We start from the raw sequence: 23,160 nt of genomic DNA on the forward strand, positions 1-23,160 counted from the left end.
CTGGATTATTCAGACCTCATTTAGGAGGACACTGAAAGACTAAACTTGCGTAACCAGCTAGGGTCAAAAGGAATTCCATGGTGAGGCCCAAGAAATAGATAGACAGAAGTAGCCCTCCTTAACTCCAAGAAAGAAAATAGCCCTTCTTCCCTAACCAATGATAGATATTGTATTTCTCTCCATCGAAGAGCCTGAAAAACTCTGTAGTCCTAAACATTTACTACACTAGATATGGGTTGGGGACCAAAGATAAAACCCATTTTTCATGTCTGCCCTAGTTCTAATACATAATCTCAAGGGTCTCTCTAAATCACCTCAAAGTTCAAGGATGACCTAGAATCAAGGTTTCGCTGTTGATGACGCTGACCTATTATTTAGTATTGATCAAGGCTGCTATTATGTACTCTTTTGCCAAATCAAACAAATTTGACTGAACTAAAAATCATTTTCATGTGAACTTTCTTTATTTATCTAAGATCATCCCCCCAAAATATTGTTCACTGAACAAATGAGGAAGACAATTCAGATACGATGAATAAACAAAGTTCACAAAATTCTGGGTTCTCCTCCTATGTCAGGAGAATCTGTATTAGATTACAGAGGATGCATCTGTACTTCCCTAAAGTTTGTATGTAAGTAAAATCTTGAAGTTTAATAAAAAGCCAAAAGTTAAAAGTTTTTCCACAACAAAACTAAAAAATTTTTAAAAGTTGGTAGCTTCAGCAGTTAGTCTAACCCTATTTTTAAATAAAGCTTTTTTTTTCTGTTAGTATAGAGAAACTACTTGTATTTGTTACAAAGTATCTTACCTTCACATTAATAATATATAGGAAACATTTATTGTCCCATTAACATCTGTCCCCAATTAAATTATAAATATAGAGAGGAAAGAGACTACTTCCCAATCACTGTTTATCACCTTAGCAAAATGCCCAACACATGACTTTTACATAAAAGTTTCTGAATTAATAAGTTTTAAAATTCCATCTTAAAGAATGCAAAATTACTTGGCTAGGAATAGTTTAATATAATTTCCATATTCTTCAATAAAATAAAAATAACCTTTGGTATTTAGAACTTAGATGTTGTAATTTCCACCTATTATTAAAATTAAACATAAAAAACAAGAACTCTAGTACAGATAATGCAAATTTCACAAATTTAATAGTATACAAAGGTTAACTGAACTTTATTTAATTTAATGCTTTATTTTGTTCAAAATATTCTATTTTGTTTAAAGAATATGGCACTTATTACTAAAGCAGTTTGTATGTCATGGACTCAATAAAACAAATACTATTTTTCATTATAAAATTGACGATAATAAAAATAAAAATAATAGCTAATATGTACTGATCTCTTTCTATGTGACTTGTACTGTTCCAAACGCTTTATGTATATTAATTCATATAAGTTTCACAAGTCTCATAGGTGGTACTGTTACTGTCCCAATTCCATAGATGAGGAAGTAGAGGTCAAGTAACAGAAGTCAAGTAATTTACCCAAGATCCCACAGCTAATAAGCAGGATAGATGAGGTTTAATCCTAGGCTGGAGATCATGCTCTTAACAACTATGCCACATCGCTTACCAAGGAAGAAGGTCTGGACAGGATTTATTTACATGAATTTAACATATAATTAAGATTGGATTTTTAAATTAATGAAGTCATTCAATAAGTGACATTGGGACAGCTGACTAACCATTTGGGTAAAACTGTAAATTAAATATCTAACTCATACCTCATACTAAAATAAATTATATTTTGTATAAAAATTTAAACATAAAATAGTATCTGATGAAAATACAGGTGAATATTTCCATAATCTTGGGCTACTTACGACATAAAAACCAGATGCCCTAAGGGAGAAAGATCTTGATACCTGTCTACCTAGAAATTAAATAGAACACTAGTGTATTAAGGGGGTACATCGTGAATATAAAGGTAAAAGGCAAATTAATAAACTGGGGAAGATATTTGAAATATATATGGTAAACGCTTAATATCCTTAAAACTATAAGGAACAGCTACAGAAAAAGACAACAACATCAGAAAAATATGCAAATAGGAATAAAAAGAATTATAATAAAGAAATAAAAAGAACCAGAAAGCATATGGAAAGATGTTTAACCTCATTAGAAAGAAATGGCCTCTAATGGAGTTTAATATCTCTCGGCTCTTGAACATCAAAAATACCAGAAATATAAAGAACAAGCGCTCTTGGGGTAGACTCCTCAGGTTTAAATTCTATCTCCCTCACTTAATAACTGTGTGACACTGGACAAATTTAGTAAGTTTCTCTAAACCTCAGTTTTTTCTGCTGGGAAAATGAGGACAACAGGATCTACTCAATTTGTTGTTATAAGAATTAAATATACGTGAAGTGCTTAGCATAGTGCCTAGCCTATGAGCACACCAAAAAACGTGAACTGCTATGGCAGACACGATAGGTAAGTTGACCTAACACCCACTCCCAAAACCCTTCTCCTTTGCGATCTCTAATATAAAGTCTGGAAAACCTAACTAACAACAGCATTAACACTAATAGTAAAATCTTGCTTTCCCAGATTTTCTTACAGCTGGGAATCTGCTGGCCATGTCTCAAAAGAAGAAGCCTCCTAGAATGCACTATTTCCTCCTCCAGCCTGGACTGTAGCACCAGGGAAATGTCAAGAGAATTTTGGAAGCTCTGGACTGAAAGGTATGAGACAAATAACCCTCTATTTGTTTAAGCTACTATTAGCCAAAAGCATCTCAAAAGCATGACACGGATGCCATAATTATTGTTATTGTTGTTATTATTCCCATATTTGGAAAGTGTATAGGAAATCAGGCACACTACTTATCCTTAGGAAAGGTGACTTTGCAATATGTAACAAAATCTAGAATGTACATCCTAGACCCAGAAATTCCACTCTAGGACTTTATCCTAAGAAAATAATCAGCAAAGGGTTGAAGATGAAACACAAAGACATTCACTGGGTCAACAGCCAAGACAGCTGGTAGCCTCAGTACTTGTCAATTATTTTTAAAATAATATAGCCTGGAAAGAATGGAGTTAGGTACACCTGTCAGGCTTGCATGTTAGAAACTGGGTAATTGGGGTAGGTTATCTAACATCTCTGTCAGAGTTTTGGTTTTCATATTTGTAAAATGAGGTCTAGGAACCTCATGTAATAATGCTGCATAATAAACCTCTCTCAGTCTTAAAGCCTTAAGCATTTGTTTTCTCCCTCATAGATGTATGAGTCAGCTGGGCAGCTATGTTTGGTCTGCTCCATACACCTAATTCAGGGATCAGGCTGGAGGTCAGCATCTACCCAGGGCACACTCTTCTCCTGGCAGGTCAGGGGAGCACAAAGGGCAAGACACATCATACGAGCCCATTTGAAATCTCTGAAAATGTCTATAACATTCCACAAGCGAAAGTAAGTCTCATGGTCAAGCTTAACTAGGGCAGGGAAGTATCATCCCCTTTGGGAGGGAAAGGGAAGTAAATGGTTCTGAAGAATAGTTCTAACTATCAAATGACAATACAAACAAAAACATATTTCCCCCCCAAAATGGTTTTAGGGTTAAATTAAGCATAGACAGTATCTAGCACAATTCTCAATAATGGTAGCTATTATTATAATTAATCCCAGTGGGAGTGTTTGGCAACTTTTCACAATTCAGCAATACCTTCTCAACTTTGGAATTTCTTATCTGGACTTCTGTATGATCTTCAGAAGCTACCAGATTCCAAATTATTGTCTCTACATCTTTATACCTATAGATTTATAATAAAGGTAAGTTATAACACTACACTTCCCTGTTAGAAACTATATTAAAATATACTCTGTACTAAAATAAACTAATTCTAATATTTTATCAAAATTATTTATCACTGAATTCTTTCCAATGAGTGATGATCTGTTTGGAAAAATAACAATTTTCACATAACTCTATCAGAAAATTTCAACATCACTGAAACTTGGCACCTCTGACTTTTAGCATGTTATTAATAATATTTAACTGTAATTTTGAAGTGCTTGCCACACTCACGAGGATGAGAATCTCAAAGAACTATTTCTGCACGGATTTTAAAAACTGTGATTAATTTTATGTACTGCAAAAGGGAAGTATGTTAGGAAAATATACAGCTAAAATGAAGTCTAATAATGAGAAAGGAGGAAAAAAATTACCTTTGCTGATAAATAGTGCTTGTAGTAGTACAACTGAAACAGCAGAAATGCAGAACTTGTCAAAGTTAAAAGCGCCAAAATCACGTTCTTATTGATCCTACTCATTAGTCTGCGGTGCTCACTTGGTTGTCTTTTGAAAGTAACCCAGTTGGTTTCATCTTTTTGGGTAAGAAGATAATCTTGTTTTCTGTGAACAAAAAGATATTTCTAAAGAGACAAAAACCTGTATTTAATTTTCACCTTTAATAACCAAGAAAAAGTTATCTAAAGTTCAACAGAACCTTCTTTGACTTGGTAATTTCCTATCCTAAAGAAATAATCAGATATGAGACCACACTTGAAAGAACAAAAAAGTTTATCATAGCATTCTTTACAGTTGCAAATAACAAAAAACATAAATGGGATATCTATAAAAACTGACCAAAAGAGACTGGGGGGCTTCTCCCCCAGGGTTTCTGATTCAATAGAACTGGGGTAAGTCCTCTGAATTTGCATTTCTAATGAGTTCCCAGGCAATGCTGATGCTGCTGAACATACTAAGAACCACTTCCATAGAAAAAAATTAAGTTTTTGGTCAAGGAACATCATCTGTGTAATAGCTCTTTGTGTTTTGTTATGTAGGATGTGGTCAGTTTTTATAAATATCCCATATACATTTTCATTTTCTGCAAGTGTAAAAAAAGCCACGATAAAAATTTTTGTTCTTTCATCTTTGGTCCCATCTGACTATTTCAGAACAAGAAATTTAATATAGTTCTACTTCTTCTTACCTCCTCTCCACTGTTTGATTTTGGTCAAACATATTCAATTCAGTTCAAATGTTTATATTTATTCCTTTAAATATACTAACACCTCTATTACTTGATGTCTAAACTTTGTATGTCTTTAGTTCTCCAGCTAAAAAATAAGAGAAAATCTACCTTCTGCATCTCTCCTCTTTCAATCCTGACTTTTATTAGTTTACTTTGCTATCGTTCTATCGCATTCTGCAATACAAATCTCACAGCTTTTTTAGTCTTATTCCTACTATATTCCCTGCCAATCCTTTTGCTGTATCATCTCTGTTCAGCTACTGGATGGCTGGTATTCATCTTCTCCTTAGGACTTGTGGGCACTATTTACCTTGAGTTCCTACATTGTTCAAAAATGGGTGTCAGGCTTCCCTGGTGGCGCAGTAGTTAAGAATCCACCTGCCAGTGCAGGGGACACGGGTTCGAGCCCTGGTCCAGGAAGAATCCACATGCCATGGAACAACTAAGCCCATGTGCCACAACTACTGAGCCTGGGCTCTAGAGCCCCTGAGCCACAACTACTGAGCCCGTATGCCTAGAGCCTGTGCTCTGCAACAAGAGAAGCCACTACAATGAGAAGCCTGTACGCCACAAGGAAGAGTATCCCCCGCTGGTCGCAACTAGAGAAAGCCTGTGCACAGCAATGAAGACCCAATGGAGCCAAAAATAAATAAATAAATTTTTGAAAAAAAAGAACAAAAAACGGGTGTCAACTAATAGTTTGGCTTTGAGGTCACACTTTCTTTCCTCTGATGACTTATAGAATTTGTACCACTGTCCTGCAATGCTAAATACTCCCTTGACAATATCTGATCCTTCCCCTGGCACTCCCCTATAGATAAGCTGATCTTTTTAATGGGATGAGCAAAGAACACATTCCTTATCTTTGCAATCCAATTTTTTAAAAACTAGGTTATGTAATGATGTTAATGACTATATATTAGTTTTTCTTCACTATGTGCACTTTCAACCTGTAGAATCAAGATTTCTTCCTCTGCGGCAAGTTTTCTTAAGTTATATGTTTGAATACTTCTCTGTTCTAATGTTGTTCTCTATTTCCAGAACTACAATTAAGCATTTGTTTCATCTCCTTTCACTCCCATTTCACTTTGCTCAACTTTCAAAAGCCTGTCGTCATACCCCTTACTGAGCTTTCAACAGTGTTAATTCTCCTTTTTGCTTTGTATGTGGCGTTTTATTATTATTATTTTTTATAAGGGACCACTCCTCGATGTTCTCATTGACTCTTTATTTATTTTTATGTTTGGCTGTGTTGGGTCTTTGTTGCTGAGCGCGGGCTTTCTCTAGTTGCAGCGAGCAGGGGCTACTCTTCATTGTGGTGCATGGGCTTCTCATTGTCGTGGCTTCTCTTGTTGCAGAGCACAGGCTCTAGGCATGTGGGCTTCAGTAGTTGTGGCACACGGGTCTCAGTAGTTGTGGCTTGTGGGCTCTAGAGCGCAGGCTCAGTAGTTGTGGTGCACGGGCTTAGTTGCTCCACAGCATGTGGGATCTTCCCAGACCAGGGCTTGAACCTGTGTGCCCTGCATTGGCAGGCAGATTCTTAACCCACTGTGCCACAAGGGAAGTCCTGGCCTTTTATTTCTGATTTTTTTTTTTCTTTCTTGAGTTCTGTCAAATTATTACTCACCATTTTCTGTTGTCTTACTATTTCTTTCTAGCCAATTAACTTTCTCTATTACTTTAAAGAAGTGATTGTCTCCTTAAATTTGTTAGGCCAATACAGTTTTCTCATGGGTTCTTTGTCACTTGTTTTTCCTTTTCTTTTCGCTTTTCTTCTTGTAACATTTTTGTGTAGATGCTGTGCTAATTTCCTTTTTATTATTATTAATCTTTGAATGACATGAACGCCACTCAGGCCAACTATTTGCAAGAGGACTGTGGAAGGAAGAAGCAAGGCTGTGTTGTGGACTAGAAGGTAGTCTCTCTTTTTTTTTTGCGGTACGCGGGCCTCTCATTGTTGTGGCCTCTCCCGTTGCGGAGCACAGGCTCCGGACGCGCAGGCTCAGTGGCCATGGCTCACGGGCCCAGTCGCTCCGCGGCATGTGGGATCTTCCTGGACCGGGGCACGAACCCGTGTCCCCTGCATCGGCAGGCAGACTCTCAACCACTGCGCCACCAGGGAAGCCCCGGTAGTCTCTTTAGTATACAAGAAAGCTCTTTATGATACAGGGTGTTCTGTGCATGTGTGTGCGTGAGAGAGACAGAGAGAATGTATGTGAGAACAAGCAAGAGAAAGTTGTTTAGCCATTACTTCTTGCCTCACCAAGAGAGTGCTTCCTGCAAAGATTGTGTATCTGTATGCTTTCTCATTTGCTCTTCCTTTTCTGCTAGTTCATGTTGCCAAACATTCCAAGGAAGCTTCTCCCACTGCTTTTCTGTGCATCCTGACACCACTGTAAACAAGATCTATTTCTCGTTGCTCTGTCAGTTCTACCTGAGATCTCTTTCTGCCAGAATGCTCTTTTAATCTCTTTCTGCTTACATTTGACAAATATTTCTCAAATATTTCAATTTGGGATACAGGACTCTAGTCTCATCAAAGATGTAATTAAAGTTGAACAATGCAGGGGTTGGGGCACCAACCCTCTGCAGTTAAAAACCTGCATATAACGTATAGTTGGCCCTCCATATACATATGTGGTTCCTCTATATCTGCGGTTCCTTCATATATGTGGTTTTGCATCTGTGGATTCAACCACCCAGGGGTCATATAGTACTGCAGTATTTACTATTTAAAAAAATCTACATATAGCAGTTCAAACTCACGTTGTTCAAGGGTCAACTGTACATCTCTGTCTCTCATTCTCCTTGCTGTTTCAGGGTAATTTCAGATAGAAGAAGGCAAAAATGTCTTTACTCTGTCGTCTTTAAATCAGAAGTCTTAGAGTTTTAAAACAATCCAAACGAGCTTCCAGTGCAGAAGCCTATATAAAGCAAACACTACATGATATTATATAAAGTCAACAAACTACTTAAGAGAAATATCACCAGTGACGTGAGTAATCTACTTGATTTACAGATAATGCATAAAGCAAAGATAACTGAATAAATCATGATCATGTTCTATCTCCTAAAACTGTAAAAACTAGCAACATAAAACAATATTGATGATGGTATTAGTTTTGCTGTCAGCTAAACCTTGCTAAAATAAAACAGTCAAATATGTACTCTGATAAGGACAGCTCACAAGATAACAAAAAGAATATCCTTCATTTTCAGTATTTCAGCTCAGTTTCTTGTAGTTGTAGTAAATAGTGCATCAACATATTGTACACTGATTCCTAGTGAAATGTAAAGTAGCATTTGGAGTGTGCTATAGAACCCAGCCTTTTCTGTGCCAGAATTAACAGGTGGAAAGAAAGGCCTATATAAACCACTACAGAAACATAAAGTCCAAATTAATATCTTGTTCTTTCTTTGGATATAACTCTAACCTACAGTTAATTCTTAAATGAAATAAACCTCCAGAATATATCAATCACAACTACATTTTTATTATCAAGATGATATCCAATTAACTTTACTTCATTACTTATTTTCTATAAATGCCAAGGCAGTTATTGCAAAGGAAGAATATTAGCCTGTCAAAACATTCCTATTTGCTAGCACCATCTCTTCATTAGGAATGGAGTTACCACTTTAAAATGAATAATGTGATACTTTAAAAAAGAGAGGCCAAGGCTTGTTGAGTTTACCTCTAAAATCCCTCTGGCACCAACTCCCTCTTCTTTCTTCACTGTCATTCTAATTTGAACTCTAATTGTACAAATGTCTTAATTGTAACTGATGTCCCAGGTTCCACTTTCTGCCTACCCATAATCTTACCTATACATTGACAGATATACCAAGTTGCTGATAAATGAATCAAATTACACCATAATCAAAATATTTCAGTGGTTCTCTACCACCTACAAATAAAGCTCAAATTCCACATACATTTGACCCTTGAACAACACGGGTCTGAACTACGCAGGTCCACTTATATGCAGATTTTTTGCAATAATAAATAGTATTACACAATCTGTTGTTGACTGAATCTTTTGGTGTGGAACTGCAGATACGGAGGGCTGACTCTGCTACCTGCAGATTTTTGACTGCAGGGAGGTGTAAAATAAAGAATGGTGCCCACCATCCAGTTCTACAAGAATCAAGTCATTAGCCACTGCAGTTGCTGACCTACAACACATCTGAAAGGAATTCAGGGTGAAGATCAGGATGAGGCACTCTGTGCTCTGGGGAAACAGGCAAAACAGGCCCTTAGATACTTAGAAATATTTCAGGAGAAACAGTTTATGAACCTGGACCCTTCCGTCTTCCCATACTTAGAAAAGCACTAAAATCATTAACTGAGATATGTGTTCCTCGTGACTAGCAGCAACTTTCTACAGACATGTGTGCTTGAGTGCACGTACCCCTTTGCCAAAATCATGTATCTACTGACCTCCCCCACTACCTCTTCTTACTCAGAGCTATCTGAGAGACTGTCTCCCAGACTATAGTCCTCAGTAAGTCCCCAAATAAAACTGAAACTCACAGCTCTCATGTTGTGTGTTTTTATTTCAGTCGACAGAGGGTTGGCACCTGCACTGTTCAAGGGTCAACTGTAATGGCATTCAAGGGTATTCACAATCTGACTGAACACACGCAGTCAGTAGGCTTTCTCCCACTTCACACACTCTTTGGTTTTTGCCCAGGTATTCCTGGAATACACACGACCTTTCTTGCCTCTTTGCTTTATACTCATTCCCTCTTGTCTGAAATGTTCTCATCCATTTCCACAGAACCAGTTCTACACCTCTTTTCATCACTCCTCTCAAGTGACCCTTCTTTTATGAAATCTTTCATGCTCTTCAAAGTCAGAAGTGAACTCTCCTAGCTCTAAATTCCTAGTCTTACCTTCTTGAAGGGAATAAATATTTACTGTCTACCTTAACAGGCAGAGATGCCAATAAAATGCTAAGCTGGAGAGAAAATGATACAGTTCCCTATCTTCTAAGATGTTAGAGATGAGTATGTAAGAGTTTTCAAAAGAAGAATGGTGATGGTAATGGTGGTAGAGGGTATGGTGTGCTAAAGAACAGCATGGGAAGTTTTTTCCAAAATGAACAAGCACCATCCTTACCACCCTCACATCTATTAAGAACCACTGTTCTAAATTGTGATAGACTCTATCAGAGATAAATATAGAGACAATTTCAAGTGTAATGGCCATAGAGTAAATACAGGTTACTATGGAGCACAAGGAGAGGAAACTAACCCTAAGGCTTTTACTACTTTCTATTTTGAATTATAGCTATTAGAATGCATGAATCATCTCTCCTACCAGCCTAAAAGTGGTTGAATTATTATCAAGAAATAAGTATGTTAAGTATACTCAAAGACACTGCACAATGCTCAAGAGAACACAAAACTACTTTTAAAAAGTTTTTATTTTAAAAAGTTCTCTGTCCTACAGAAACTTTCAAAATAAAACAGAATATGAAATACGAAAAAGTGATTTTTTTAGAGCTTAAAGCCTATACTTGGTTCCAACTCCTGAACCATAAACATTTTAAAATAACATATGGAGAAATATAGCATAGAACCAAAATAAAAACATTATTTGTGTATACATTTCTCTTTATATGTGACGTTTTAGCTATCATAATAAAAATGCTAGAGAAGACAAGTAATGTATTTTCTTACATATACTTAGGTAAAGCTTCCTAAAGAAAACAGTAATAATGGCAAAGAAGAAAGAGTACCGCAGAGATGTAAATTTAAATGAGGGGGCGGGGAGATGTAATGGGGACTCTAAGGGGAGTTACCAGGTTTAAGTACCCAAGTATCTTCCAAGTTCTAATGCAAATATGAGAAGGTTAATATAAGTATGGTATATTACAGCATAGAATTAGTCTTAGATGACTTGGAAACAGGCTCTAACTAGTGCATGAACTAGGATCTGGCAATGAAGAAGACAGGAATGGGCAGATCTGCTTCCCAGCTGAACCTTTAACGGGTTGTGGGTGTCAGAGCTATCAATCCTCTCAGTCTTTTGAGCCTGGGGTAGCTAGAGTCCAAGACTGTCATCTCCAGCCAAGAACAAACACATTCTTTTACCCTTTCTTTCGCCCTCTATTATCAATTTTGCTTTGTGTCAAGGCATGAGAAAGGTTGGAAAAAACCAGCGGTAGATAAAAGCCATATACAAATTTGAAGGAAAAATATACAGGATGGGAAGTTCAAGATAGCTCTCAGGTTCTTGCTACAGCCAAGAGCAGTATTTCATATTCTTTCAGCTTCCCATTTCCCTTTCACATTATCATTTGTTCTTTGATGGTAAAGGCACAAAAAACTTTGGCACCTGGCTTAACCTGACATCCCCTCTCCAACTACTTTTTTGAGAATCATCTTGGTAGGGATCAGTTTGAAAGAATGTCAAACGGCCTTACTTTCTTATCCCAATTCTCCCCACTACTGCCTTCTGGATCACCTCTCGATATCAGAGGCCCTTGGACAAGAAATAATCAGCCCTGACACTGAACTTAGGCTCATAAGATGATGTGTGCTAACCTGGTCCCCTCAATGCTGCTAGATCCAATTTATTCAGGAACACTGGGGAGTGAGAGGAAGGTATAGGTGGTATGAATCAGACAGAACTGAGATTCAAATATGCCCTGCACTGCAAAATAAAACAGGAGGCTAAACTACAGAGAAGAAACAGGGTAGTCTAAATAGGCAAAGGCATGTTTTGAGATAAGGCAGCAGACTGGAAAGCATAAAGAGAAAATGCTTCTGAAGAGGTATTCAGAGTTAAGATGAAAAAAAAAATCAACATTTTCAGCTGCTCTAAGCCAAAAAAAAAAAAAAGCCCAGTAGCAACAGATGCTATCCATCTTCCTTAAATACTGCTGCTCCTTTTCCTTTCCTTTCATTGCTAAATTTGCAAAAGAGCGTCAGTAGCCTGGAAGCAAAGGTTAGACTGTAAGGGTTTAAAAAGTCTCTTTATCTGCTTACCACTCATTCACTTCTTAACCCTTTGCAATGTAACCTCTCTCAATACGCTGACACTTGAAGATTAAAAAATTAATCTCTCCATTTGATACTCCAGAAAAATCATAAATATATAGTGACTCCTTTTGAAATGGCTAGGGAGTACTGAGTTTTTAGAGAGTGTCTGAAATGAAAGACCTAGATAAGAAAGGAAGTGAAGATAGGAAGGGACTGATATTACAGGGGCAAAGTAAAAGGGTGAAGGAAGTGGCATTGCCTAATATACCTACTATTCTGTGTTTGATATGAAATCTGGATGGATGTTCTCTTTACATTCTCTTGCTCCTAATCACTTTATTAGATATACCTCCCATATCTACTGGCTACTTACTACTTATAAATATTTCACCAGACTGTTGGTGATGTCCTCTTGAACATTCCACCAGCACCTAAAACAAATCACTGTCCACCTTCAAACCAGATTTCTTTCATGACTTGCCCCTCTATTCTGTTAATGGTATCCCTAAATATTTATGTTCAAAACAAAAGTTTTTGTGGTTCTAATTCCACGTCTGAGTCACCAAACTTACATTCTTCGTAGTGCCTCTACAAGCTGTTATTTCTTTCCCATTTCCAGTATAGTTAGCCTAATTTAAAGGCTTACTAACTCTGCCTAAATAGAAAGCCTCCTACATGAGTACAGATAGTCCCTAACTTACGATGGTTTGACTTATGGTTTTTGACTTTACAATGGTGCAAAAGTGACAAGCATTCAGTAGAAACCACACTTGAATTTTGATCTTTTCCTGGGCTAGCAATAAATGCCACGTAATCCCTCATGATGCTGGGCAGTGGCAGCGAGGCACAGCTCCCAGCCAACCACGTGATCACAAGAGGAAACAACTGGCCCTTATAACCATTCCGCTTTTAATTTGCAGTATTCAATAAATTATATGAGATAGTCAATACTTTATTATAAACTAGGCTTTGTGTTAGATGATTTTGCCTACCTGTAGGCTAATGTAAGTGTCCTGAAGATGTTTAAGGTAAGCTAGGCTAAACTCTAATGATGTTTGGTAGGTTAGGTGTATTAACAGCATTTTCAACTTACGATGGGTTTATCCAATTGAGGAAGATCTGTACTCTACCACCAGGCTTTCCTCAAAATACCCATCTTAGGGACCAAAGTCCAGTCATTTCTATAGTACCACTTTGTGTCACTTTCCCCTGCTTTCAGAACTTCTATGGCTTATTTAGTACTAATCCCCTAAATGAACCCATCAATACAGTGCTTGCTCACCTCGGTGCATTTGTCTATGCTATTCCTTCTCTCTACAGTGCTTTCTCCCCCACATCCTGCCCCCTCACTGTCTTTTGAGTAGTTCAGAGCATAGGCTCCGAAGACAGACTGCTATGTTCAAATCCTGCTCTGCCACTTGCAGCCTATATGTACGTCCTTAGGCAGGTTACTTAATCTTTCTATGCCCCATCTTTAAAGTGGATCTATAAATTGTACTTGACTCACGGGGCTGTTCTGACAGACTAATACATGTAAAGCACCGAACAGTACCTAGAACATGATAACTATACAATAAATGCCAGCAATAATTAATAACTGTCACCTTAAAAGCCTACTAGTAATTCCCTTTGCTCTCAGACAACTAAAGTCTCCCTCTTTTATATCCACACAGCACTGTGTATTTGTACTATTTTTGCAGTCTTAACTAGTTATAGTTCCTTGAGACAGGAGGCTACCATATGTTTCCATATTCCCCAGTATTCCATATTCTGTAGTCTTCCACAGTAGAATTCAAGCACAGACATAGATTTTAAAAGATTTATGATGGACCTCTGTTGCCCCAAGAGCTCTGTGTGCCCAGAAGAGTATACAAAAGTATTTGAGGTAAGTGGTGAATGCGAGCAACTGCAGGTGAAGAGTGACAGCCAGAGTTTATGTCACACAGGTCAGTTTGGTTTGTTCCCTCATTCATTCATTCTTCCATTAAGTTCACAAATATCACTGAGCCCCATGTACATCCTATAGACACCAGTCAACCTGCTAGCTGTTCCCTGTCACAAGACTCTACAGTAGAAACAATAGATTATGTTTATTTCAAAGGCAGCAGAAAGGTGAGGAACCAAGGATTTCTTTTGACCTAAACATTATTTAATACATTATTTCATGGGTCATTTAAGAGCTACCTTAGTAGCATACATACCAGTGTAAAAACAGTGGCTGTCTTTGGGTTGGAAGGACTGTAGGTGCTTTTCTTTTTCCTTTTTATTTATCCTATGTGAATATCGATTGATTTTGTAATGAGAGAAAAAAAGTACTAAGTTTCAAAAAAACTTTAAAAAAATTCTCTCATTCTGTGGCTCAATTAACAAATACTACAGCCCACACACATTATAAGCTTTAATTATCTTACTATTTTCCAATTTTTGGAGTAACAGAATAGTGTTAAACCAAGCTATTTTTAACTGAGTAAAGTCTTCCCCTCAAGAATGCAAGTACTTAACTGCTTGGTTGAGGATATCTGGGTGTTGATCTTAGTAAAATTATAAAGCGAATCAAACACACAGAATCAAACATAGGGCTCAGCAAGCATCAAGTACTTAGTACAAAATATAAAGTGTGAATATATGTACATACATAAAATCTGGATGGATGTTCACCAATGTATCAATAATGGTCATCTCGGGGCTTCCCTGGTGGCGCAGTGGTTGAGAGCCCGCCTGCCGATGCAGGGGACACGGGTTCGTGCCCTGGTCCGGGAAGATCCCACATGCCGCGGAGCGGCTGGGCCCGTGAGCCATGGCCTCTGAGCCTGCGCGTCCGGAGCCTGTGCTCCGCAATGGGAGAGGCCACAACAGTGAGAGGCCCACGTACCGCAAAAAATAAAAAAATAATGGTCACCTCTAGGTGTGGGGATTGGCATGATTTTTACATTGTTCTTTATGATTTTTTTATATTGTCCCAAAATTTTTATAATGAGCATGTATTATTTTCATAAAGACAATAAAATTATTAATAAAAACAGCTGGTAAGTAGTAGTAGTGGCTTAATACCTGCTAGACAGGATCTAGATCTTTGCTACTTAAAAGTATGGTCCTCAGATGAGCAACCTCAGCATCATGTTGAAGCGTGTCAAAATGCAGAATTTTCAGGCCATACTGCAGACCTACTGATTCAGAATCTACATTTAATCTACATTTTAAGATCCTCAGGTGATTCATATTTGCATTAAAATTTGAAAAGCACTGATTTGGACACTACAGCCTTTACATGCAGGGACAATAGGAACAACATCTGCCTTCTTCATTGTACATCCCTAGCACACAGCAGTGCCTGAAACACACAAGTACTTGTTGAATAAATAAGCATGTAAATGATATTACTTCTGAATAGACAATCAGAACAACAGTGGAGACTGTATCTGTTTGAATTATTTTCTGCTAGAGTTCCCAAAAATGATTGCTTAATATTAATATTTACTGTAAATACTGTTAAATTATTTTAATAAAAATGTTGGCCCCCAAAATGTAATCCTTTTTGAAAAGGAGTCCTAGCTCATAGCCCTGAGATATACATGTCTCCTTCAATCATTTCTCTAGTCTCCTATCCATGCGCACACCCTATACTCTTTACAATCTCTCCCTAAAAGCAAACTCATTTTCAAGATTTTAAATACCACCTCTGAGAGAAAACTCACAAGTTTCAGTCTATAACCCCATCTGTCTATATAACCAACTCTATTTCATACACCTCAAAGTTAACAGTTTTATTCTCCATCTACTATCTCCCTGCCCCCTTCAAAGAGAATAGTTCTCCATCCTCACAGACTCCTGTTTTACAGGTTTTAGAGAAGAGAGACCACCTAATCCAAGAACATCATTTTACAGAGGAGAATAGGATCTGAAAGAAATAAATGACAGCCCAAGAGGCTAGTTATTGGCAACACAAAGCTACAATCTGCATCACCTTACTCCCAATACATTATCACATGCTAAAATTCTGAGAGAATTCTCATTTTTATCAACAGCAGTTAAATTCACTTTTGAGAAACACAGGTTCAAAATAACAATCGCCTAGATCCAAGAAATCAACATTGTTGACATTTCTCTCATTCCTTTTTTCTTCCTTTTCAGAATGTACTGCATTTTCTTTCCACTTGGGGTTCCTTCAACCTCTAGTGCCATACTTCCCAAATCCTCCATCCTCTCAAAGCCTACCTCCGCAAATATACTCTAAAATGCCTATTCCTGTCTTCTGTATCTTTATCTATGGTGTTCAGCAGAGATAGCTCCTGATGACTCAAACCCTATCCATCCTCAAAGTACAGCTCAATCCCAGCCTTTTTTACTTTTCCCAATTCCTAATGCACTGCTCCATCACTCACCTTCATATGTGTTCATAGGCTGATGTTTATTCTTTGGAAACCTGCTATCTTCAAAAGTAGAAAGAACCTGTTGTTATCTAGGTCCTCCGTTTACATCTGAGAAAACTGAGGCCCAGAGAGAAGCGGCTTCTCTCGTTACTTGAGAAATTGGTGATGGTGATGAAATCTTAACTCAGTTCCCCAGATTCCTATCCAAAGCTTCGGTCATCTCTCTCTCTCTCTCTCTCTCATATGAAACTTTATTTAGCATGGCTAGCTGTGTCCACCCCATTATTAGGCACACAAAAGGGACACTTCAGTAAATACTCCTCCAACTGAACTGAAAGCTGAACCCAGGGGGAAAGCATAAAAGAAAGGGATGGTTAATTAAATTACCCTCACTCTAGAAAACTGCTGTAGCTCCCCCACTACCAAAGGAAGCACTCCACACTCCCTCATGGGGCATCAAGGTTCGTCCCAGTTGAGACCCAACGGTAGCTCCCGCCACATTTCTGGCCCTCCCGTCTCCGCACCCATTCCTCCAGCCATTACCCTAACACGCAGTGCTGCCCAAACCTGGTAGTCCCTTTCATGCTTCTGCACCTTTGCACACACGGGCCCCACAGCCTGCAATGCTCTCCTCCCTCCCGCCGACCCCTGCCCCCGAGATCCTCTTGCAAATCCCGAGACAGCTCTCAGGACCCTATTCAAACGTCACTACCCCAGCCGGGTCCTACAAGGGTCTCAATCGGCCTCCAACACCGGACCTGTCCCGGGATGAGGATTTTACTTGCTGACAAGCCCAAGAGCGTGGGAGGGACGCCGAAGCGCACATCCACCCCGAGGTGCTCGTGGACTGCCTCACTGAGTATCCCCCGCCCGGAGCGCGCTCGACCTATGGCCTGCCTGGGCGAGGCAAGTGCCCATTAGGCTGGAGGAATGCCCAGTGACGGTACCCGAGCCACCGGCGACACCCGCCTGAGGCGCCCACCCGTCCCCGGAGGCCAAGCCGCGCCTCTCACACCTTACCTCCGCCAACACCAGCGGCAACGCCGCTTTACGGCACTCACAGCAACCGCTGCAAAAGGGGCCGTCAAGCGCGGAGCCTTTACGTACCGGTTGGTTTGATGTCGCAGCCGTTAACCCTGGCCTTCGCCTGGTCTACTACCAACGCTGCTTCCTCACCGAAGTTTACGGAGCCCGGTGATTTCCTGGCTTTGGGGATTTAGACACGTAGCCAAAGCTTTTTATCTGTTGCCTAGGTAACAACTACAGCAGGGCACTGAGGCGATCTGAGATTTTAGGAATTGCTCCTAGAATTGGAGAGGCACCAGCTGAGCTGTGTTTCCCAAAGTGTGTGAGTTTGCCAGATAAAATATAGGATGCCAGTTAAATATGAATTTCAGATAAACAACGAATAATTTTTGAGTGTGCTTTGCAGAGGGATTCAGAATAACTCCCTGAACTCTGGTTTGGGTACCATCAGGTGAGATGGGAGATAGATTGGGAAACAGTAGCCGAGTTAATATTGCTCTTGTGGTTGAGGTGTCTGTGGGACGTGCAAGCTCCCGCGGACTGTTATACTCCTGTTAAGGACTAGAAATATACACATTCAATTCCGGACCTGGTTGTTTAACTGTGTAATCCAAAGAATTATTGTTAAGGATCACAGATGAATCAATTTTGACATAATCTTGAAAACTATAAAGCACTAAACAAATTACTGTAATTTGAAGTTCTTTCTACAAAAATTACTATTACCAGCCCATGGTGAAAACTGATAATACTCCCCTCATATATTTGAGTTGTTTTCTAAACTTTTTTTTTTTGCATTTTGAAATCATTTTATCATAATAGTAGAGAATGCTGGTATACATAACATACATTTATTGTAGTAGTACATATGTTGTATATACATTTTCTTACACCCTGAATTATTTTTAGTGGGCTAACTTGGTTTCCAACTTGCATGATATATACATTTTTGTGCCCTCTAGCACAACGCCACGTACCATTATGTATGTTCAATAAAGCACATGGAATCTAAACTTTTTTTGAAAAGTATAAAACAAAAAGTCCTTTTCCTTCTCATTTCCCAGGGGTTATGATCCTTATCAGTTTCTTGCTTTTCCTTCCAGAAGTATTCTGTGTACATACAAGTTTATGCTGTATGTAACCAGATGAGGCCAGTACTCCAGAGACAAGTGTTAGTGGAAAAGGAAAAGTTGCTTTATTCAGGAGTCCAGCAACATGGGAAGACGGTGGACTGATGTCCTAAGACCATCTCTAAACTGCTAGTTAGGAGACAGAGGTTTTAAAGGCAGTGTGAGGGAGGGGGCAGTGCACGTGATCAGCTCGTGCACAGTTCTTGGATTGGTTGGCATCAAGGTGAAGTTTCCAGCATCACCAATCTTCTGGTTTCGACCAGTATGTTGTCTACGTGCTTGTGGTCAGCAGTTTTCATCTGGTGGGGGTCTGCTTCCTGTTAAAATAACTTAGGACTGTGTGTCAGACCTTCATTTATCTCTTTCAGGGAAACGGGAGTTTGATGATTCTATGTGGCTGGTTTATAGTCTGAATTGTTGCCAGTTTCCCAGCTCAACAGCTATTCTTTGTTTCTACATCTTCCTATTTCCTAACCATTCACTCTTGAGCCAGCCTTCTGAGAATCAGGGGAGGCCTGGGAGACTAAAGCTTTTCTACAATCAAGAGGCACGTGGAGGACGTGGGGGTGGGGGGGAGTGTCTGTCCCAGGAACGCCCCATAGGGTCCTGCTTGGTTACAATCCCCCTTTTTCTTTGATACGCCTCAATCCTGAGGTGTGGAACAAGAAAGGAAGTAAGGTTTGGGATAGAAAGGTTAATCATAAACTCGACAGAGGAACTCAGTTTTAGGGAACTCAGTTTTATGTAGAGTCCTCTGATTACTTAGAACTGGTAGTTGGTAGGTTAATTTAAAAAGTAGGTAGAGAGTGGCACAGACTAATATATACTACCAAGTGTAAAACAGATAGCTAGTGGGAAGCAGCCGCGTAGCACAGGGAGATCAGCTCGGTGCTTTGTGACCACCTAGAGGGGTGGGATAGGGAGAGTGGGAGGGAGATGAAAGAGGGAGGAGATATGGGGATATATGTATATGTATAGCTGATTCACTTTGTTATAAAGCAGAAACTAACACCATTGTAAAGCAATTATACACCAATAAAGATTTTTTTTTTTTAAAAAAAAGAGACATAGAAGAAGGAAAAGAAAAAAGTAGGTAGCACCCAGAGGAAGGAAGTTACCAAAGATTAACAGGATCATTGGACACAGGTGCTAACCTGATGGACCGAAGATGGTAAATTTTGAACATCAAAATGAATAACTGCTACTGATTAAACACATCAAATATATGAAAATTCTTGACTTCATGATTCCTTAAAAATGAAACTCATTAGTCATGATTGAAGATTGCCAGGGCACCACCTCAGTATCCTGAAACTCGATAAAAACATCAAGCATTTATCTGGCCTTTCTTATTGGAACAGGATTTCAGTGTAACCAAAATACTAATGAGAATTCCAGCTAATAAATGATGAATGATAGAACAATCATTGCTACTCCTAATGCCGTATGAAGGACAGCTCTCATCAGTAGAGGCTAAAATTAAGTTGAAACGTTGATGGGGAACTTTTCAATAGACGGATTAGGCTGGCACCACCTGAACCCACTGATCAATCTTTTTAAGTGGGACAACCTGCCATTATGCACTTACGGATGTGATGCAACAGAAAGTACACAGCACCACCTGTGAAGGATTCTTGCCTTGCGGGCTTCCCTGGTGGCGCAGAGGTTGAAAGTCCGCCTGCCGATGCAGGGGACACGGGTTCGTGCCCCGGTCCAGGAAGATCCCACATGCTGTGGAGCAGCTGGGCCCGTGAGCCATGGCCGCTGAGCCTGCACGTCCGGAGCCTGTGCTCCGCAACGGGAGAGGCCACAACAGTGAGAGGCCCGCATACCTCACAAAAAAAAAAAAAAAAATGGAACCTGCATTTAACCATAACTCTAGATTTAACAAAGGCTATAGAGAATAGATCAGAATGTGGGACATTCTACAAGACAGATGCCCCAGTTTCTTTATCAATAGCATTTAAAAGGTGGTGAGGGAACTAATACAAAATCAGAGACTTAAGAGACATAACCAAATGCAAGGCATGCCTTGTCTGGATCCTGATTTGAAAAAAGCAACCATAAAAAGATATTTTTGAGATAACTGAAATTTTAATATGGGCTGGGCCATTAGACAATATTAATTTTGCTAAGAATGTTAATGGAATGTGGCTGTGTTTAAAAGAAAAAGTCATCATTGATGCATATTACAGTACTACTTATGAGTGAAACTTTTTAAAACAAAAAACTGACACAAACATGGCAAAATGTTAACAACTGATAAATCTAGGTGATGAGCATAAAGGTGTTCATTATAAATAGCCTCTCTACTCTTCTGTATGTTTGAAAATTGTCATGATAACAAGAAAAGGGAAAAATTATCAGGTTCATAAAGGGCATAACAAATCTTATTCCATGTAAAGCTTTAAAAAATGCAGTAATAGCAGAGGATTACATTAGCCAATCTTTTTTTTTTTTTTTTTTTTTTTTGGCTGCGCTGCGTGGCATGCGAGATCTTAGTTCCCTGACTAGGGATCGAACCTGTACCCCCTGCAGTGGAAGCACAGAGCCCTCACCGCTGGACAGCCAGGGAATTCCCAACATTGGCCAATCTTTTGATTTGAACTATGGCCTTTTTAAGTGTGGATCAACTGATTAGTTTTTCTTACATAAGCCACAGTCATAATAGATCACCTGTTGTTTCTGGTATGTTTCTTTAAAGTGGACCAGGAACTTACAGATAACAAGTGAAGGAATCTCAACTCAGAGTCCTAGATGTGTGTTTTTCTTTTTTGCAATCCTCTGTAATTTACAATTATCTTGGACATAACTAACTTGTCAGCCACTTGCTCTTCATCGCTAAAGTTCCCTCCACTTGAATTTCATTGGTTTATGTAATATTTAAATTATATAATTACAACAATGCCACTGGCATAACAAGTTTGGGAACAAACAGCTAACTAGAGGTATACATACCATGCAACTGGTGGGAGCAGTACTTCTCCAGCATACAAGGGGGAGCCCAGCTGTGAGCCTTCAACTCACTGTGAATCCTAGTCAGTATGCTTTAACCCGGTTAGCCAGTCCAGTTGGAGAAGGGGTACAAGGATTGGTAAAAACAGCCTCTAGTATAAGCAAACATCCATCTTTTAAAAATTATTCAGATGCTGAAGCACATACACATCCTGGCCCACCCTAACACTGTGGGGCCCGAGGCAAGAGTAGAAATGGAGGCCCAACTTGACATATATTTTAAGTGTCTAAATAGGTAAGAGTCAATCATATACACATACATATATACATACACACACTTCTATCTTGACAAATATTTCTTCTCAAGGAACAGAAATCTAGGTTCAAAACTGAATTCTCAGACATGTGCTGGAAGGTGATAACACGAGAACCAGGTTGGCCTGTTCTCCCCACAAGTCCCTGGGTCTTTTTCCTTTTAACGACTAGTTACAGCTTGCCACAAGGGTCCTGGTAAGCATGAAGGTGGACACCCCAGTCTGCACATCCAAGCCCCATCCACACTCCTCCCAAACTGCCTCCCCTTGAGTCTAGGGGTATACACCTGTAGTGCAGTGCAGGATGGATTTGGGGAAGAGGCCTGCATGTGCTGTGTAAGCAAGCTTTGGGCTGGTGGGACAGGGAATTATGGGGTCCTAGCTATCTGGCTCATAGCCAGGAACACAGACTGCAAGTGGGCGTGATTTCTTAGCTCCTTCACTTTTTCATTCCATGGAGAGGCACAGCCAGAGAGTGAGGATCATGGCAGGGAACCCCTCTTGCCCAAGTCGAAGTATACACCACCCCCCATGGTATCATGCTATATATACTGTTGGACTTGCTTTTTCTATTTCATAGTATCATGAAAACCCTTCCATTAATAGTATATTCTGTATCAGCTGTGTAGGGTTGCCTGAAAGCATCACGATCTAATCCCATGACCTTGTGCAAAATGGGCATAAACATACTACTAGTACCACGGAGTATAAATGTAAAATGAGGTGTAGTAATGGAAACACTTGGACAGAAAAGTAGAAGGCACAAAATTTCCTGAGCTCTCACCCGAGATCCAGTGAGGCACAGTAGGACTGGTATACCAAAGAAAATGTTCTCTAATTGAGGAAGCCAATCCCCATAATGGTCTACATATTTATAACATTTTGGGAGGGAGGCATGCAGAATATATGTAGACAAGTATATAACAACTTGTGTAGCAACTTAGAAAAGGGGAGCCTTCAGAATCTTGGTAAGCCCATTGTTCAGTTAACAATTAGGTTGTTTGTATTTTGCTATCAAAATGCTGCAATAAGTACTTATTTGTGAGTATATATGTAAGAGAAATACCTAGAAATGGAATTAAACTTTTCAAAGGTATGTATATTTAATACCTTGATATTACTTAATTGTTCTCCAGAAATGTTGCACCCATTCACACACTCCATCTTCTATATGAGGGTACTGGCTTCTCAATATCTTTTGTCACATTCCTCTCCCTGTGACTCAAGACTATCCAGTATCTCTTCATTCTTCTCTTGGTGAAAATGATCTTAGTTACAGGAGATCCAGCCTCATCTGGTCATAGATTGGTTTTCTTTTTTCTCCTAAACTGGTTTCAAGTTAGAATATAAATTTTAAAAAAATCTTAGGTTCTGGTTCT

General features: G+C 39.1%; 1 protein-coding gene across 4 annotated transcripts in view; it reads right to left on the reverse strand.

The window, feature by feature from the left end:
* FKTN (fukutin) overlaps window positions 1–17,403 on the reverse strand; it is an 89,169-nt gene extending 71,766 nt beyond the window's left edge. For all 4 annotated transcript variants that reach the window (XM_082656388.1, XM_082656390.1, XM_082656387.1 and 1 more), the window contains exons 1-2: window positions 17,377–17,403; window positions 4,185–4,371 (exon numbers count right to left, since the gene is read on the reverse strand). In XM_082656388.1, the coding sequence (XP_082512514.1) occupies window positions 4,185–4,289 (105 nt within the window). In that variant the 5' untranslated portion in view covers window positions 4,290–4,371; window positions 17,377–17,403. The remainder of the gene's footprint in view (window positions 1–4,184; window positions 4,372–17,376) is intronic.
* Between the last annotated feature and the right edge of the window lie 5,757 nt (window positions 17,404–23,160).

Source organism: Grampus griseus (genome assembly GCF_964374135.1).
Source record: "Grampus griseus genome assembly, chromosome: 6".
NCBI lineage: Eukaryota > Metazoa > Chordata > Mammalia > Artiodactyla > Delphinidae > Grampus > Grampus griseus.